Below are 20,314 nucleotides of genomic sequence, written 5' to 3'. Positions count from 1 at the left end.
GAGCGTCAACAGAGTGGTGCACTGTGGGATAGCTCCCGGAGCTATTAGCGTCGATTTCCATCCACACCTAGCCTAATTCGATATGGCCATTTCGAATTTAGCGCTACTCCTCTCGTTGGGGAGGAGTACAGAAGTCGAATTTAAGAGAGCTCTATGTCGATCTAAATAGCTTCGTGGTGTGGACGGGTGCAGGGTTAATTCGATGTAACGGCGCTAAATTCGACATAAAAGCCTAGTGTAGACCAGGCCTTAGTCATTTAGGAGCCTAAATCTCATTAGATGTCAATGTGGGAACTGGGTAGCTAGCTCCTTTCTGCTCCTTTGTAAATCCCAGCCTAGATTCTTATCTTTACTTACCTGAACCTTTGGATTCTGTATCGTTTGAATGGAAATTTCAGAAAAGCAAGTGGTTTCCTTAGCTTTCCAGGTCTTTCACTTCTGGTCATGTTGGAAATACCTGTATGGCTTTTCATGCTATGTTTTAACACTTCTAGATTAGAAGTGCTTGAACATGGGGAAATAATTTTAAAAGAAGTTAATGGAACATGTGAGAGCCTTCAAAATGTTCCATCCAGTTTGGTTCCAAATATAAGCAAATGTTCTGCAGGTGGGATTCTTTGTGCAGCCTGAAGTGTCTATTTTTTTGTTTCAAACCACTAAAATAATTAATAATAATGAAAACTATGATGGTAACTAAATATGAAAACTGCTAGAAACTTATTAGATTATTAAAATGGTTATAGAGGATTGCAAATATTGCGCCAAATTCTGTTCCCATTCTGCTGGATTAAATCTAGTGACTCTCCACTGAAATCACTGGGAGCAGCAGCTGGTTTTGAGTATTTCTGTAAATCAAGCCACTAATTTAGGTGCATAAATATGGCTCTTGGTGCTACTTTTAAATGCCTAAGATTGAAAATTGTGGCCTAAGTGACTTACCTGTGGTCACACAATGAGTCAGTGGCTGAGCTGGGAATCCCAGGCTATTGCCCTAACACTAGACTCACTCCTTCATCGTACTGCTGAGATATAGATTGCAGGAGGGATACGGCGCAGTTTGCATTTCCTGTAGGTGTTTAAAGAAGACCTTGGGCATGTTTATCATATCTTGTTCTTTTCTTCTTTCAGAGTAGATATGATTTTTACCCCTGGACCTCCATCTACTCCCAAGCATAAGAAATCCCAAAAGGGAGGAGCTTTTTCTTACCCTTCACAACAATCTCCCAGGTGAAGTTATTCTGCTTAACATTTCGTGTCCTAAAATTTTTGCAGTTACTTCCATCACCTAGCCAACGTGGTACCATGTTAACAGATGTTGAATGTGAAATGCTATCAGTTGGAATGAGCATTTGTTATCATAAGATAGTGGATTTTTGGCTGACAAATTACATGCTGGACAAACATCCTTCTCTTAACTTAACTGTGCAGAAATAGGGATGGCAGAAAAAAGACTTGATATTCTGTAATGGATTGAAGGTGTTGTATAAGAACATTGGATGGTAAGCCTGATTCACCACTGGGCTACTCCAGTTTTACTCCAGTGTAGCTCTGTTGATTTTGGTTCCCACTAAACCAACGTAAAGCTGGAGTGATGTGGTGGCTAGTCAGGTCTGTGCTTTTATATATACTTGGTTTGTAAGCTCTTTGGAGAAGGGGCCATCTTTTTGTTCTGTGTTCGTATAGCACCTGGCACAATGGGGTCCTGGTCTATGACTCAGGTTCCTAGGTGCTAAGATAATAATAATAATAATTAATAACCCTTTACTTCTGTTATCTTACACAAATAGCTTGCTGTAATAAAATGGAACATGAAGTGCTAACAAGACTATTGGTTCCTTTTAGAAATGATCAATATGTAGCCAAAGCATCCACAGCAGATACTGAAGACCAAAGTATGATGGGCAAATTCGTTAAAGTTGAAAGACAGGTATGTAGTTTCAGGATTAAAAGAAAGAGACGTTTATGTTAGTTTTCCATGAAGCTGCTAGTTAACTGAATAGTGCATGTTTTACAAAGCAGTTGGTGCATCTTCATTTTGGTTGGTGGGATGGGCCCAGGCCATGAAGTTTCAATCCAGATTTCCTACCTCCTCAAAATTCATCATTGTTCAGATCTGGCACTTTGCTTTTGGGCTATCTCTGAATATTTGTCTGTACATGATACTCCCTTTGCTGATGCTGATAGAGTATTCAGAAGGATGGCCTCTACTTGAGAGGTGCCTTTTTGTGCCAACGGTTGAATTGTCCATGCAGATCACAGCACTTGCACTTCTAAATATATGACTGTGTGTGCAAAAAATGTGAAGGTGCAATGGCTTGGATTTGCATCAGCAGTTTATTTTGTGGATGTAAAAATGCAGGCACAAATTGTTCCCACAGGAAAAGGAAGTCAAGCCTGAGCTTTAACCCTCACTCAGAAGCAACAACTAGGAGTTCAGTGTCCAGGGCCAGGTCAGTCCTTGGCCTTTCTATTGTGGTTGACAATAAAAGCTACTAATCATGATGTGGGTCTTAGTGATATGGACACTTTCCCATTGGGAACAGTACTCAGACCACCAAATCACCATAAATGGCAACAACTTTTGATCACTATTTATATTTTCTGGGCTTTAACGACTGACTGAGAACTGAAAAAAAGAAAGAAGTTTGTTCTCTCAGAATTCATAGAGTCGGATAAAACAAGTTCAGGTAAATGGATCAGGCAGCTAAAACATACTTTGCACCCACAGGCTCCAATGAGAAAACCACAGCGTTCTCCTGTAGCTGCCTTTGTGACAGTGGTAGCATATCATTGCTGAGGGAAATGTGCCCGTGGAAACAACTGGTGTTTGTTGCATTGAATGACCAGCCATGAACCGTTTGAAATCTCACAACTGGTATTTTTCAGGTTCACGACATGGGGAAGAAACTGGATTTTCTAGTCGATATGCACATGCAACATATGGAGCAGCTGCAAGTACAAGTCACTGAGTTGTGTCCTTTGAAAGAAGCTGCCTCCTCAGCAGAAGAGAAGAGAGAGGAAAACAGATACTCTGAATTGAAAAGCATAATCTACAAATACTCTGAGCCTTGCACTCATGAAACTCCTTATAACTTTCACCAGGTTCCAGTACACAAAGTCGGTCCATATGATTTCTTAGCACAGGATCCAATGAATTTTTCGCGCCCTTTTTCATTAGGTGGGCAAAACTCTGGCAAGTTGCAGGCCATGCCTTCTTCGACTTCATATGCAGAAAGGCCAACAGTTTTGCCTATACTCACATTCATAGACTCCCGAGTTAGGTACCAGTCCCAAGGGGATCTGCAGAGCCCCAATTCTGACAGGATATCTCCAAGGCAGAAAAGGAGCTTGACAAGAGACAGCGACACCCCATTATCCCTTCTTTCCGTCAACCATGAGGAGCTTGAACGCTCCCCAAGTGGATTCAGTATCTCCCAAGACAAAGAAGACTTCCCTTTTGGTCCAAATGGAGGATCAACCTGGATGAGAGAGAAACGCTACCTAGCAGAGGGTGAAACAGACACAGATACTGACCCTTTTACACCAAGTGGCTCCATGCCTTTGTCTTCAACAGGGGATGGGATTTCAGATTCAATATGGACCCCTTCAAACAAGCCAGTTTAAAAATGGTTGGGGGGGGGTCACTGGTTGACTTCTCCGTGTAATGTAAACATACTTTGTATATCTCACTTACTGTACACCCAAAGCTTACTAGTTCAAAACACCGATGGCTGCATAAGATGCATGTGGTATTAGTGGTAGTCATTCTGCACCATTTCATACAATTTACTAATGCAGTTTTTTTCATGCTACCAAAACTAAGCAGCATAGTTTTGAGCATGGTTTGCATGACTTTACACTATATAAATGGTACCGCTAATTTCTTCTGTGATACATATCTATCTGATGTTCTTCAATATAATGAGGGTTAGAGCAATGCCAGGTGAGAGGTGATGGTTCATGCTACTTTTTTTAAACAGAGCAACAAAGTAAAAATAGTTTCGGGAGCAATGTTCTGATGTGGAAATATATATAAATTATTTGCTCCATATCAATGCCCATTTTTCAATGCAAGTGAATAATTCTCTATCCAGACTAGCCAGAATCTTCCAAAATTTTTAGCAGGGAAAAGGTCAGATCAAAGTGTGTTACTGATTTAACGTAATTTCTGTAGCTGAAAGATGTCTCATGTCCCCTATCATACAAGTATGAGTGTATGAAATGCAATGTAAAACAGACATTAGGGACAGTTTGAGATTTACAAAGCCATTTGGGGGAATTAGAAACACGTATTCCATTAATGCAAATCACAAATCTGAATCCCTTTGACTGCTGCTTTGAAAATCAACATCGGAGGTTATAAAACCACCACTAGTGTGATTACAATCAATCTTATTTTGTAGAAAATAGTTTGCTCGTTCTATTTATTTGTAATAGGGCCAAACTTCCCACTGAGATTGGTACAAAACTACCATTAGCTACAAAAGAAAGTGTGTTTAATGTAGGGAACTCCTGGGTTTTACTCCTAGCTCTTTTACTGACTCATGTCATGTTGGGTAAGTCACTTAATTTATCCATGCCTAAGTTTCCCCATCTGTAAAATGGGGATGATACTTCCCTACCTCACACGGGGGGGAGGCTCAATTCACTGATGTTTTTAAAGCGTTTTGAGACCCTCAGATGTAAGGCACACTAGGCGTGCAAAGTACAACTACTCTATTTAATGGGAGTTCCACATTCAGGATGTTGGCAGGAAATGGCCTATTGTTCCTTGTGTAAACGGACTAATCTAAATAAATGTATGACATGATTAATAGCATATTTCTAAACAATGCCACAAGCATGGACAGATCCATTCCCCGGCCCCATCCAGGTATCTCAACTGGGCACAGGAGCTTTTTGAGAGGGAGTGGGGAAAGAAACTTTCCCACAAGGCCACGGGGCAACAATGGAACCACGGCTTGGAAGCCGTTCCAGCCTAGCGGCTGGAGTCATCACTACCGAGGGAATAGTGGAACATAGGAGCCAGGACATATACTCTAGACTTGGCCTGCTCAAGCACACCTTGTGTGCTGGGGCCTGGGAACTGCCGTGAAGCAGAGCTCCAAGCTATGCAGGGGCTTGTGTACCGGATGGGGCTCATCACCAGATCCTAATGCCTTCGCTCCTTATGTAGTGGAGCCGCACAGGCTCTGGCCCACATCCTCAAAGGTACTTGTGCACCTCACTCCCATTGATTTCAGTGGAAGTTGGGAGCCTAATGACCTTTGAGGATGTGTGCCTGTGTTACTCCATACACACCTGCAAGGGATTAGCAATGGGAATTGGTCCTGACTATCAGAGTGATGACCAACAAGGACTACTCAGTTACTGCAAAATATATCAAGAGGTTACGCTTTATCTCGCTGGAACCTGATATGAAACATGATGACAGTGAGATATCACAGTGACTCCTGCTAGATCTTGCCTGTTAATAAGGAAGTTAATGCTGGCCACCACTGTAGTTGCACCTTATCTTGTGATGACAACCTGCCTAGCTGCCCCGTGCCCTCCCCTTTACCCGCACAACTGATTTGCCAACACAGGGCTACTGAGAGGTTGCAATCACAGTACAGCATTATCCTCCGTAGACTCTAGGGACGGCGCCTGCATGAGGAGAGGGTCAGCTGGGTGGCCTAACAGGTTGTATCTATCTAATGAGTGACTCAGCCATGATTCTGTGTTTTCCACAAGGGGCTCCCTAGCGATGTATGCTAAGCTTTCGGGTCCATATGCTGAGGCGTTGTACAATCCTTCCTCAAGCAAAGCTCTTCCTTGCTTTTCCGTGGGTGTCTGATCGAGTAAGAACAGAGTGAAACCTAAGGTGTAGACTGTACAATTTAGCAGAGCCAGGGGCAGTGTGGAGCTAGCATCCCCAAGGGGGAACGCAAACAGGTAGCAATGCTTTTCCTGGAGCCAATGGCCAGGCAGATCCATGCACCTGCTTCTGCACCCTTTCATGGGGTGCAACTTCCTATCCTCCATCCAGAGAGCTCTGCTGGCTAGTGCCTGGGAGTAGAGCTGGAGGTGCAGCACCTCTGCCCGTCACTACGCTCTTCTCCTTCACTGTGCACCCCGAGGACCAGACACCATCTGACCCTTAAGTTAGGATCCTCAAGATTGGGCCCACTGAAAGCTTTGCCTGAGTAAGAACTTAAGGATTTGGCCCACGGAAGCCACAATGAACGGACCATTGTTTGTCTTGCTGGTACTGTCCTGTAGCGATAAAGCTTAGCATTGTTAGCGCACGTGGTCCTGCAGCAAGGTAGTGAAATACTTGGGCCTGGTTTTCCAGTGTGCCCCTGCCGCAGGGTTTCACACATCCATGTTACACACAGCACTTCAGGGGAAAGTTGCCTTGTTGGTTTCTGCCCACCTATCATTGTGTCTATTTATTGACACTTCAAAGAGTTGATGGTACCTCATGAAAATCATTTTATTTAGGAACCATTCTGCTTGTGTGATTGATTTTTTTTTTTTGGCCGTTTGTCTTTTCTCATTCTTCACAACCATTTGAAAGAATATAGGATCTTTTTTTCCTCAAGAGTTCATCTGCTCCTGCTGCTGCTTCCTCCTCACCTGAAATCATAATCCATCACTTCTTCAGCTAGTGCAAATTGTCTTAGTTCCACTCGAATGAATGAAGTGGCATCATTTTATTCCAGCTGGGGATCTGTCCTGTTAATGACTTCAGGTGACAAACTCATTGTGCACTAGAACTTCACCTACTGTAAATTGGCCTACCTCCATCGAAGTAAATGGAGCTGGGCCAATTACACTAGCTAAAGAGGGGGCTCGGTATGTGCAGATGTTCTGTTCTTAGATTAATGGCCGTAGTGACATGAGGCCTGATTTCTGTAGCCATTTTGTGTACATTGATCTCAACAGCTGTTCTGTGTTTGGTTCCATTACACACCCCACATTAGAGACATAGAGAAAATATCTGTCAGAGGTAGAACTGATTTCAATTAGGGCATTTTCACAAGTTTTCTAGGCAGCGTCAATGATTCTTGGAAGTACCTGCATTGAACTTAAAGCTGTGTTTTACGTTACACAAGTGCATGGTAGTGTATTTGTCCCTTCTGTGTCATGGTTGAAGGAAAAGCTCTGTCTCTGTTTATAATACTATTTCACTGATCCATGACAGAGTGAAATTGTATGTTATTAGTTACAAGACAAATATCCTTGATTTTTTCAGAGGTGCAAAGCACCTGCAGCTCTTGTTGAAGTTGTGGATATTCAGCCCCTTGGAAAATCAGGCCCTCTGTGTCTAAAACTGGGCAACCAAAACTGAAGGCACCCAAAATTAAAGGCCGCTTTGGAAAATGTCGTTCAGAATGTATCCATTGACTGCAGCAAATGCAGTGCACCTCTGTACCCCTCACCACCCTATTTCATCCCTCTGCATTGGAGTTCAGGCTTTAAAAGCCACCGTCTAGCCCTAAGCCGATACAGCAATATAGAACTAAACCTTATCAGTGTTAAGTCTAGGTGAATATTAGACACGTTCTGATTTTAGCGAGTTACAGCACTCTTTAAAAAAAAGCGGAATGTGAAATAGAGTACAGAATGCTCTGAAAAAAAGGAAACAAATGAAATACTTTAATCTTAAGGGGACATTATTTGAAGGAAACAAACTAAGTCAGGGATTTAGCCAGTATGTCTACGTATCACAATGTAGTCCTAAAGGGGCGAGGGGAAGGGGAATATCACTGACTACCCTACCATGTCTGTACTTAGTAGTTGAATTGCCTTAAAGTTGAAAGATCAACCCTGGGCTGTGAGCCCTGATTTGACTTGATATGCAGCACTGGAGAATTTTACTGTTTAAAAGGGGAAAGCAATGCATAGCTTGGGAACACAGGGTAAGACTAATGCAGCCACACAATGAAATATTAATGATATTCTTAAAGTCAAAGTAGGGCTGCTTCTTAGTATTTGATTGTAATTAAATATGTGGCTAGGCCGGACATAACTGCTGGGCTCCTCTGAAGTCCACAGAGTTGACATCTGAGGGTCTTCTGTAACAGAGGTGGGAGGAGGCCGAGTTCTGCATTCAGGAGGTCTGGTTAGCGCATTTTAATGTTTGTTGTCCATCACACCTCACAGATCTGACACAGCTCACTCCCCCCTTTGGCGTATTCTGTGCGGAAAGTCCTTTGCATGGAGCAGCAGCTGGGTTGAGACTATGGGTGTAGATAAACGCTGCTTTTCCGTATCAGCACTTGCCTGCACCCACTCAATTTAGCCTGTAACAATTCATCATTTCAGGTTTAGCGTTAGTGCTGACCAGTGGGAAAAAATGATATTTATAATAAAGGATGGTGAAGCACTGGAATGGGTTACCTAGGGAGGCGGTGGAATCTCCATCCTTACAGGTTTTTAAGGTCAGGCTTGACGAAGCCCTGGCTGGGATGATTTAGGTGGGGATTGGTCCTGCTTTGAGCAGGGGGTTGGACTAGATGACCTCCTCAGGTCCCTTCCAACCCTGATATTCTGTGATTCTATGACTCTATGTAGATCACCTATCAAAGTAAGACCGTGTCAGTTAGTTAGAATCAGGACACTGCACAGCAATAAAATCACAACGTAACAAGCGCATAATTTTTAAATAAAGCAGGGCCATATACTTTGAATAGCAAGGGGCTAAGAAGATGGGGGGGCACCTTGCTCAGTCTTTATCCAGGCAAACCACCAAATCAGTGAGAGTTAGCCTGAGCACAGACTGAGGAAATACTAGGAAAGGATCTCTAGAATTGGTCAAAAGTTGTAATACTATATTTTACAGTGTACAAATATCACCCTTTACTTACAGGATACGGTGGACAGGAAATAGTAGGTAGCGGCATAATAATGAAAGAGGAAGTACTATCTTTTGTTGTCCAAACCAGAAAAGCAGGTTAGTTCCTAAATATTTTTTTTTTGCCTACTCAGCAGAGAAGCACCCAAACTTTGAGTCTTCTATATAGACCAAACCAAGATCTCAGACCCATTCATGCCCAAACTTTTTGGGAAAGTCCAGATTCAAACTTTGCATCTTGAAGCCATCTGTGCTGCTAAGTGTAACTACAAAGTAATCTGCAGGGACTTTTAACTACTCTGCACTTGTTGTGTATTATCTAATATGTCCATTAGGGCCCTGCCCCCATCCGGTGTAAATCGGCATAGCTCTTTTCAACTTAATGGAGCTGCACCAGATTACACGAGCTGTAGAGCTGGCCCTGTGAGTCAAAAATTTCAAAACCTTCCTCCAAAACTGTGCCCACCAGAATCATGTGTGAATCCCAGGTTTGTGTGTGCAGACTGGCCTTTGCGTATGCAAGTCAGGGAGTTAGCTGTCTACAGGATACCGCGTGTGCATTTCCTGATTGTGCATTCAAATGTGGGGGAAAGGGGGTTGCATGTGCACATAAAATAGAAAACATTTGGAAATCTGGTTCTGAAAATTTGAAAGTCTGAAAATTTAGCCCCACGTGCCTTTTCTTAATGGATAATGTAACTAGCCACAAGGGCCCAGTTCCTCAAAGATAATGAGGCTCCAAATGGAAGTTAGGAGCCTCAATGCCTTTGAGGATCTGGTCCTAGGTTCTAATCATGTGATTATAATGGAGTAGGGTTAATAGTTGTAATTTGTACATTTACCACAGAAGTGACATGATATTTGTGCTCTGTTGAAATAAAGGACAGTGTCCAGGATTATTAGCCTGCATTAAAGCAGTACTTAAAAAGCCATGTGCTGTTTTGTAAAGTACGCTTACCACATAGAGAGGCATTGCTCAGTATTTGACTTGACAATGGCATCTGAAGCAGCATTAATTTTCGTAGCAGGAGTGAAGTGGATTTACACCATTCTTCTGTTAGCACCTGGAGTTGGTTTTACTGCTAGCAATTACAGCTGGGACAGGCCTTCTTTGAGTCTGGGCTGACACTGACTCTTTGTTTACATAATTAACCTTAAATAGGATTAAATGTCTGAATCCATGCTTTGCTAACTCTTAATGCCTACTAGGGACCAAGCATCTATTTCGGGGCTTAACAATGCTTCTTGCAATATGACTCTCACTGTATTCATCTTCCATAATTGGCGAGTATTTAGGGCTTTATCTCGTTCTCCCTAAAGTCAATGGTTAACCTCTCTTTCAATGGGAGCAGGGGAAGGTCCTGGTTGTACGGTACAAACTACTAATCTTTCTTTATTTATGGATTGAGTCTCTCAGCATTATTCCTCCTGAAATGGGCACTTTTTTGTTAGCTATGTTTTTACGCTGACTCTCTCTAACAAGTAAAGCACATATATCATTTTTTTAAAGGTAATCTCTGTTTACATTGTGCAGCTATCCTTGCAGCTTTATTGTCATCTAAACTCCTTTTCCCTAAAAAAAAAAAATTTAAGGGTTTCATTATTGCAAGTGCACATGCCATGAAAAATTATTTTGTTGGATCAAACTCAGTTTCACGGTCCATTTATGGAGTTTGTTCCTACAAGAAAAATCTAATAAGTTTAAATAATGACTATTGGCTTTTCTTAGGCTTGATCCTATAGTAGTTTAATATGTATAAATCCCATAGAAATCAATAGGACTTTAGCATGTGGAAGGACACCAGATCTGTCCCTAAAATGACTTTGGGTTATGTTTGCTCTGCTTTTGTCCATATCTTTGCTGCATTGTTTAAGATTCTAGGAGGAAATAGTTGAAAGGTTTTATCGCTGCAAATTGTGGCCCAGGATCCTGCATGCTAATTCACACTTGGATGAAATCCTACTGACTTCAGATGGGCTTTATGTAAGCATAAGGATCCACTGGTGGATCAGAATGGGATGGGCTGGGCGCGATAGCAGTCAGAAAATACAGATTAAAGGAGCAAATTCAGCTCTGCTATGACTCCGTGGATTACAATGGAAACTGACACCAGGACTGAATTTGTCCCTGTAACTGCAGAATATGTGACGAAGAGCCAGATCTTGCATCCTTAGACACCCCAAACTCCCATTGAGTTAGCTTGGCATTTCAGGTGCACAAGGAATGCAGGCCTAGAGTTTCCAGAGTAACCCGTGAGTTTGGAGTTGTCTTGATTTTTGGGTGCCCATTTTAAGACACCTTTGAAGGGCTTGATTTTGAGTGGGCCAGCGCTCTGCACTTCTGAAAATGAGGCCACTTTGGGGTGTCTTAAGTTGGGTGCCCCAAAAATTGAGGCCCTGCACAATCACAGGTCACTTTTGAAAATTTAGGCTGCAGGATCTGATCCTTAACAAGCAGCTTTTTAACCATTTCTAGTGCAGCTACGTGAGGCAAAACAGTGGAAGTGGAATCCAATTTTCATTCTTAAAAATATGCTAAGATGTAAGGTTACATAGCCAACTGCATTTTGTTTTGTAGTTTAGGGCATATGATTATTACTAGTATTTGTGCCTTGCTCACTGAAATTTTCTCCAGGCTACAAAGATGCTTTTCAGATTCTGGCTGACAAGGGAACACAACTTTTATACAAGTGGCCTTTAGTGCTCTTTATAATATTATTTATTGTAATTTTTAAACTGTATGTGTAATTTATATTCTGGCACTGTCCGATATTTGAACAACTTTAATATGTTTATTTCAATATATTATGCAAACAATACTTCTTACCTGATTTTTTATGTTCTGTCTTTAAAAACTTGCACCACTTATTAATAAATAGAAATTTCAATTATCATGTGGAGGAGTTTCATTTATTTTTAAAATCTGTGTTAGAATCAGGCAAGTGTGAGGAACATGGGGCCTAATTCTGCCCCCAGCTGAAGTCAGTGGCAAAGTTCCCATTGACTTCATCAGTGCAGGATTGATCCAGAGCACTTTCCTTGCTCCTGCAAATGGTCCCACTGAGATCTGGGTGGTGGGATTGCCCCAATATCTATATCCTCTTTTGGTTCAGTTGCAATAAGAGTTACTCCCAGACATTTAATAGGAAAAGAAGTGTATTAAAAATAGAAAACCAGAAATTCAAAACACCTACTAGCTTATTAAAATATAGCCAAGTTACATGCAGAATATAATATTCTCAATGTAAAAGTGTTATGGGCACGTCTACACAGCAAAAAAATCACCCAAAATGCAGCAGCGAGTCTTAGAACCCAGGTCAACTGATGTGGGCTCACGCTGCCAGGCTAAAAATAGCAGTGTAGATGTTAGGGCTCAGACTGGACCCCAGCTTCTAAGACCCTTCCCCCTCGATGGATTTCAGAGCCAGGCTCCAGCCTCAGCCCAAAAGTTCTATTCTTAGCCCTCCTGGGAGAGCCCGTCAATTGACCTGTGCCTTGAGGCCTCACATAAAACTGCCCTGAATCTGCTTATATGGAATAAATGCATCTACTGGTTAAAACATGGGACTGGGAGTCAAGGTTCCTGGGTTCTCTCTTTCCAATTCTACCGCTGACTTGGTCCGTGGTCCTGGGCAAATCAGTTCATTTCTGTATGCTTCAATTTCCTCATTTGTAAAATTGGTATCATGCTACTTACCTATCTCACAGGGATGTTGTGGGGCTTTATTAATGATTGATGTTTTGACATCCTTAGAGGAAAGGTGATATAGATGTGCAAAGCCTTGTTATTGCTAACTTTCCCAAAGCGCTGTCTGTGACCAGATTCATGTGGTAGTTTTCACTGGGATAACGCTTTTTTTTAAAGTTTCATTTTAATTATCGTTGTTTGGTGTGGCTGTATTTTTGCATGAACAGCTGATTTGGAAGCCGCTTCACGTCTCTGGGTAAGTTACAGTCCGTTCACTGGGGCTGTGTGGAAACTTCCATGTGTGTTTCATATCATTGCAGTGGAATTTCCTGAGAAAGAATGGAGGTGGGCATGACTTTTAGATGCTTGATTTCTGGAGGCTTGTCTACATGGGGGAAAAGCCTGGACTAGCAAATGGAGGATAGCTATTGCTGAATACCTGCTCCGCACTAGCTACCCGTGCGGACACACTTATGCTGAACTAAGAGTGCCTTTGTGCGGTGCAGGTTAATGTGGAATAGCTATTGTGCTCTACGTTCACAACATAGCTATTTCACACTTATTTGCCTGTGTAGACAAGCCCTGAGTAAAAAAAAAAAAGTGACTAGAGTGAAATGTATCTTGACAAGGGATCAGTGTTTTCTAAATATCTGTCCAGTACTGAAATTCCAGACACACACAACTGAAGGAGGTTGAATTACGAATGTTTTAACAAGGCTCACATGGAGCACACTACATACAACCTCTTCCAAGGCCGGCTCCAGGCACCAGCTTAACAAGCAGGTGCTTGGGGCGGCCAAGGGAGAGGGGCGGCATGTGCGGCAATTCGGGGGCGGCAGATCCCTCACTCCCTCTAGGAGCGAAGGACCTGCTGCCGAACTGCCGCCGCCGATCGCGGCTTTTTTTTTTTTTCCCAATTGCCGCCGCCCAATTTTTTGCTTGGGGTGGCAGAAATGCTGGAGCCGCCCCTGACCTCTTCTACTAAAAAGCTGAACACTACTGGCGTCTGACCCTGTTTGAGTAAATGGAGTACACTGAGCAAATGAGGGAACCAGAAGAAAGCCCATATGACTGCAGCCACATGATTACCACCAGGTAACCTACTCTGCTCAAAAGTTGAAATGCGTGTGAAAAGCGAATGCAAATGTTTGCTGAAAACCAGATCGTGCAAAATATGTTTGCCCTTATTCTGATCTCACTCAAACACCAGCGTAAATCAGGAGTAACTCAACAGCTCAATGGAGCTACCTTGGTGTGAAATCAATTTAAGGGGCTAATTCCAATCTCCCTTACTGCCAAATTTCAATAAATATCAATAGGATGAACAATATTTTTAATGAAACAGCAAGTTACTTCTGAGTTTTGAGTTGCATTCGTTTGGATTAGGAGTTTTATTGCTTTAAAGATTGAATGCAGCACAAATACTTTCTATTGCCTGACTTACTTTCATGGCAAGAACAGTACAGTATCAAACGCATTAAACTGTTTTCATAGACTGTCTTAACATTAATTTGACTTGCTTAGCAACCATAATAGCACAGGGCCCAGCATGAAGCGAACAGAGAGATACCCAGCAGGATTCTACTGCAAAGACTTGCAGACAGCAGCAGGGATGACATTTAGATGGACATTTCACAACTACATAGGTGAGCCATTAATCCATTGTTTACAGGCACTGAAATGTATTGCACTGAATCTTTTCCCTGGCCATCATCCAGATCAGAAGCTTGCCAAGTAAGTGAATTTTGCTGCACATGCCATATTTATCTCGACTCTAACGCCACTGAAGTTATCAGAGTTACACCAGGGGTTAATTTGGCCTGAGTAGTTTAATCATAGACTCAGAGAAATGTTGGGCCGGATGAGACCTCAACACAAGTTAAGAAACAAAGACATTTGGGCCAGGGTAGTTGTAATCATCCTCAAAGAGACACTCATACATAGCATCCTACATCAGCAGCATTAATGAGCATGTGTGTTCTGGCTCCATCCAGCTCTACACAGCCTCCCTCCTCTGCGACTTATTCATGATTTATGCAGGACTGACATCAGGAGGGCATGTGAAGTTGTCCTATGTCTGGACCTAGCAGAAGGACTCCTAGAAGCATGAAATTTGAGCAGCTGCTCCCAATGTCACACAAGTAGCAGCAGCAGAATGGATGTGGCTGATTCTTTGTCCAGCGCTGGTTCCTCCATGTGTCTTTCTCTTTCTTCCTCTCAGGATCCTTTCCTGGCCAGTCTGATCTCCAGGTGCCCCTTGCTCTCACTCTATACAGCATACTGACCGTCTTAGCAAATATGACCCACCCATCCAAGCAGCTTTTTGTGTTTCTCGGCAGAACCCAATGTTTTGTTGTTGCAATGCTCCCTTGATGAGAAGCCAGCCTATGTCTTCTTCAGGGATATTATCAGAGTGCCTCTGTCTCTTATCCCCCTCAAGTGAATGTGCCTCCCATCTTCCATGGCTAAGGCAGTTGGAGTCTTAAGCTCATGTTGTCCCATAAGCTGGTGCAGACAAACTGGCCTGTTTTCCATGTTGAGGTGAGTTTCTGCCAATGAGGGTGGCAGAAATAACTGACATACCGTTCTCCTCTCATTGTACAATCCATTGCTAATTAGTGAAAACTTTGGGCTCCCTTTAGGTGAAGATTACAAGCTCCTTGTGAGCTGAGATATGGGTAATATATTTAGCACTTCCATGCTTTAAAGCACTGCCAAATTCTGTTTGTTGAAAGGACTTGTTTTTTGGTATCCAGTCAAATTTTTTATACAGAGCATTTTAGCCTACGCAGACTTTGAGAAATGCTTTTGAGAAAATTCCTTGATGTTCTAAAGTGAGAGATCTGGGATACTGGAAATTATCCATCTGATTTATTAATTGCAAACAGAAAATCGGGCATTTCCTATCATAGAGCCTGTTCCAAAGCCCACTGAAATCAGTGGCAAGACTCCCATTGCCTTCAATGAGCTTTGGATTGGGCCCTTAGTGGCGTTCTAATGACTGATATTTTGAGGCAGAGGAACCCTTACAGAAACCCCCAGGGGTACTCAATGTATTGGCCTGGCGGGTCTGAAGAGCTGAGCCCTAGATACTCCAAACCTAATGCTTCAATTTAGCAAAGAGTACCTGTTGCCTTTCAAAAACGGGGGAATGAAATCCAAACCCCACTGAACTCAATGGCCAGGCTCCTATTGTCGACAAGGAGTTCAGGATTTCACACATGAAATTCTCATTATAATCCAGTTAGCTGAAGGGTGGCATATTTAAAAAATACACAATTGTGACAGAGGAAAACAAATAACCTGCAGAGATGCTCTCTGTTGAACCTGGTTTATCAGAGCATGTCATGAAGTGGCCGGCAGGGCCCTTTTGGACCTTGGTTCCGGAAGTTCCTTGGAACAGAGGGATTTGTGGGTTAGGCCAGCGGTAGCACATCAGAACCTACTGAATTGCCCTAACCAAAAAACAGCCCTGTCCTAAGATAATTTGATTAGAATTGGGTGAATCCTCTTGGGTGAAAGTATTGTTGGTCTGACAATTGATTCTTACTTAGGGGTGTTATATGATTTTAAAGGCACTGACTCCATGATCATATATCCAATACACAAGTCAGTGAATATACAGCAGAATCTGGGCAAAATCTATCATTTGTGGTCCTCACCATTCCTCTCTTGGTAAGCAAACAATGAAATAATGATTGGTTTGTTCCTCATTAGGCATAGATGAAGCCTAAAGACTATACCCCTGAGAAAGCACCACATAATTCACCGGGATAGTGTTTTGAGTGAGAAGTCAGCATTGTTCCTAATAATGCTTCCTGAGTCAAAGTTGTCGCAGAACAATACCATGTTCCAATGATTAGCCGAGCATCACTCCACAGCAGGGCAAAGTTAAAATTGCAGAGTTCAAAGATGAAACGCTGTATGATGTAAATCCTGCTGAAAGTCAAATTATCTTCACGTCCAAACATCAAACGCTTTGGAATTGCTCCCAGAAAACACATTTTCTCAGGTACGGCTGTTATTGTCTGTCATTATACTGGACACTTTCATCCCAATCTGGTTGATGAGATATTGAGCGAGGGTCAATGGCAATAAAATCTGTGTATGGCTAAGGCAGATCCTTTCAACAAAAGGTGTTCCCAAGTTACTCAGGCTGCAGCATTCAATCACAATTCACAGAAGCTGTCTTTTATTATGCAAGTGACTGCCACATAGAGCTGGTTGGAACAGTGTTGCCAAAATGAGATTTCACCCAAATGTGCTGTTTTGCTGGGGCTGTAATGTCTGAGAGAGCGAGACTCCTAACAAACTCTATAACCCTGGGATGTGGGAGATCCAGATTCAACTCTCCACCTAACCTGATTCAGAGCAGAGTTTTTCATCCCAGATCACTCTGAACCAGGCAGAACAGGGATTTAAACCTGGGTCTTCCATATCCCAGGCCAGTAATCTAACCACCAGGAGAACAAACAGATGGACAGGTGTGTGCGCTTGCACACACACACACACACACACACATACACACCTGCTTATTCAGCACCCATAGTTAATGGTGAATAATCATAGAGTATCAGGGTTGGAAGGGACTTCAGGAGGTCATCTACTCCAACCCCTTACTCAAAGCAGGACCAATCCCCAAATGGCCCCCTCAAGGATTGAACTCACAACCCTGGGTTTAGCAGGCCAATGCTCAAACCACTGAGCTATCCCCCCGAATAAATACCTTCATAACCTTGTGCAGGTCTCTTAGGGCCTGATCTAAAGCCTAGGGACGTCAAAGTCTTTGCATTGACTTCAATGAGTTTTGGGTCAATCCCTGTAAGTTCTGATTTCCAAATATAGCCTATAATGCTGGGTGTCTTAAATTTGGGGTGAGACCTCTGAAAATCAGGACTTAGGTTGGGCACCCCAAAAAAGAAGGCATTCAAAATCGCAAGCCACTTTTGGAACTTTGGATCTTCAACTTGCTGGGTGAAATCCTGGCACCATAGAAGCGGATGACAAAACTCTTGTTAACTTCAATAGGGCCAGGGTCTAACTTGCTACTCATTATTTTCCTCTTCTGTATATTGGGGGTCATAATACTTCCCTACTACACATGGCTGCTTTGGGGCTTAATTCATTCATGCCTGGAGAGCACGTTGAGTTTCATGGACTGAGGTGGTTATGGGACCTTTCTTTGAGCTTCTCATTTCCTCCTGTGATGCTTTGGATGCAGTGGGTAGAGCAGTGACACATGACTCAGTGCCATTGTTATTTCTTCATGTCGCCACTATAGTCACTCTCTAAACTCTTCTCTTCCCTCATCACGCATCTAAAGCAATGGCCGGGAAGTTTTCCATATTAGCAGGCTTTTTGTTTCATCTACTTGACTGTAGTTGAGCTGTATTTCAACTTGTCTACACCATTCTCTTCAGACCTATCTACAGTATCTGTTGTCCAGAATGACTAACCTGCAGCATCAAAAATGGCCTAATCACATTGGAAGGCTCTGTCCCTTTAAAGGGGAAAAAAATCCTTTCAGTTCTATTTTTCAGTGTAAGTAATTACTGCCCAAAGTGGTTTCACATCCTGACCTGGACTGCTGCTAAGTCATTCCATTTAGGGATTCAATTCAGGACATACCACAGGCACTTTGCTTGCACATGATCCTATTTCATTTAGCCTAGTTGCCTTTGGGATTATAATACCATTTTCACAAGATTTTTTTAAGGCAATTTTATTAAGCCTGTCCACTCACAGACTATTGTCTTTCACTAAGACTTTAGTAAAACAGTGTGATAACCTCCTGTCTATTTAAACTCTCTGAAGTTAATCATCATATCAGGAGAAGCCAGGTAAGTGAGTATTAAAAGATTACTAGATATTCAAAATGTGAATAGTTTTAAATGGTGCTGCTATGCAGAGATACCTAAAAGAATCTATTTCAGTCTGTGCAATTAATAATCATTGAGGCTGCTGGAAATGAAGAATGTTAGGAGAGAGTTTTCAGAACATATGATTTCTTAAATTCAGACATTGTAGAAAGTGTAAAGTTTTTATCTAATACAAATCAGATGACTGTAGAAATTCAGTCAAGATCATAGTTGAACTAACTTCTTTTTTCATATTATCCCGAGAAGATTTCTGTAGACCTGTTTTTCAAAGTTTGTTTTAAACCTGAGAGGGTGACCTTTAGATCTTGGAACTGAACAGAGATAGAGAAATTAGTATGCGAGGTCTTTCCCTTTTCTCTCCTTCAGCCTCTTAACTTCTGTTCTGCTCTGTTTAGCACTATAGATGGGGGGGAACCAGTTGGTATCTGATTGGACTCCTTTTGTGTTGGAAAAAAGAGAATATTTCAACCTGCATGGTTACTTGTCACATTAAAGTGGGTGCAAATGAAGCATAGCTAATAAGTTAGTTACCTTGAGATATTTGTTTGGCAAGAATAATGAAGAGGTACTTAGTCCTGAATCTCTAGGGTCACATAAGTGTAACCCAAACTGCTGAGGTTGTTATCAACACCAAAACCATTTTTGCTATATCTGGGTTTTAGAAACATTGGGTTGGATTAAAAGCTTGCGTGTTATTTAAGTGTGTCGGTGACCTGGTTCAAGCTATACATATATATTAAAATTTAATTTGAAATAAATAATAAGCGGAATTAGCATATCAGATTGATTGATGCTAGTATTTGTGGCTAGGAGCTTGACTGTCAACCTACACGTGAGACGCATTAGGGAGGAAAATGGTCACTGGAACAAAGCTTTCAGGGTCTATCTGTGTGTTTTTTGTCATGCCCATCTCTTTAGTACTGAGTGTCTTATCAGTCTAAAAGACATTGTCAAATGACAATCGTTGGAAATGTTTAGTTTTGACAGTGAAGAAGTTGTATATTTTTAGTCTGATTGTGCATTTCACTCATTGCAAAGCTCACATTAGTATCGGTAAAAAAGGAAAGCTACCATTTAAAAATTATAACAAGGATGTATCCATTATAGTTAAATGAGCTGGGCATTTGTCTTTTATAGCCAAATCCTGCATTCTTTCCTCAGGCAAAGCTTGTACCAATATAAAGTCAGTTCATGATCAAATCTTTAGTAATGTGTATTAATCCTACTTCAAAGCTGCTTTCACTTCTTTGATGTTGTTAAATCTCTCTTCCCCAGCAGTATTTCAAGATTTGTTTTCTGAGGATTTATCTTTCCATATCATGTTTTCATCATGTCATAATAGATATGGTATAATATCAGGTGGGAGTTTCTAATGCAGAATGACATTGTTTGATTTAAAAATCTGAATATTCTCATATACTTCTGGGGCAGAGGTAGGTCTCTCTCCATAGCCACAGTATTTTAGCACTCAAATCATCGTACTTCATTCTTGTTCTGTTATGTTGGCTACTTTTCCCAGTCCCTTTTACATCTCTCTCCTAATTTTTCCAGTATGGCAATTTTTATGTTCCTCTATCTCCCACCTCTGCTTTGCCCGCTGCAAGCTTTGCTTTCTCCAGTCCCTGTTATATCATGCAAATTTCATAGATTTATAGATTTTTAAAGCCAGAAGGAGATCATGATAATCGTCTCATCTGACCTGCTGTATAAAACAGGCCATCGCGTGTGGCTGAGCTTTAGCATGTCTTTTAGACAGACATCCAAACTTGATTTGAGGTGGTACAGACTTCACCACATCCTTTGGTATGCTGTTCAATAGTCAAGTCCTCTCACTGTTAAAAATATATTCCTTATTTCCAGTCTGAATTTTTCTAGCTTCACCTTCCAGCCATTGGATTTTGTTATGTC

At 41.8% G+C, this 20,314-nt stretch overlaps 1 protein-coding gene across 1 annotated transcript in view; it reads left to right on the top strand.

Moving 5' to 3' along the window:
• KCNQ3 (potassium voltage-gated channel subfamily Q member 3) overlaps positions 1 to 4,000 on the top strand; it is a 247,554-nt gene extending 243,554 nt beyond the window's left edge. The window contains exons 12-14 of the mRNA XM_026659953.2: positions 1,129 to 1,227; positions 1,843 to 1,927; positions 2,887 to 4,000. Of these exons, the coding sequence (XP_026515738.1) occupies positions 1,129 to 1,227; positions 1,843 to 1,927; positions 2,887 to 3,624 (922 nt within the window). The 3' untranslated portion in view covers positions 3,625 to 4,000. The remainder of the gene's footprint in view (positions 1 to 1,128; positions 1,228 to 1,842; positions 1,928 to 2,886) is intronic.
• The last annotated feature ends 16,314 nt before the right edge of the window (positions 4,001 to 20,314 follow it).

Source organism: Terrapene carolina, unplaced genomic scaffold (genome assembly GCF_002925995.2).
Source record: "Terrapene carolina triunguis isolate 2854851 unplaced genomic scaffold, T_m_triunguis-2.0 Scaffold58, whole genome shotgun sequence".
In the NCBI taxonomy this organism is placed as follows: Eukaryota; Metazoa; Chordata; order Testudines; family Emydidae; genus Terrapene; species Terrapene triunguis.
This window is presented reverse-complemented; position numbering and strand designations above follow the sequence as displayed.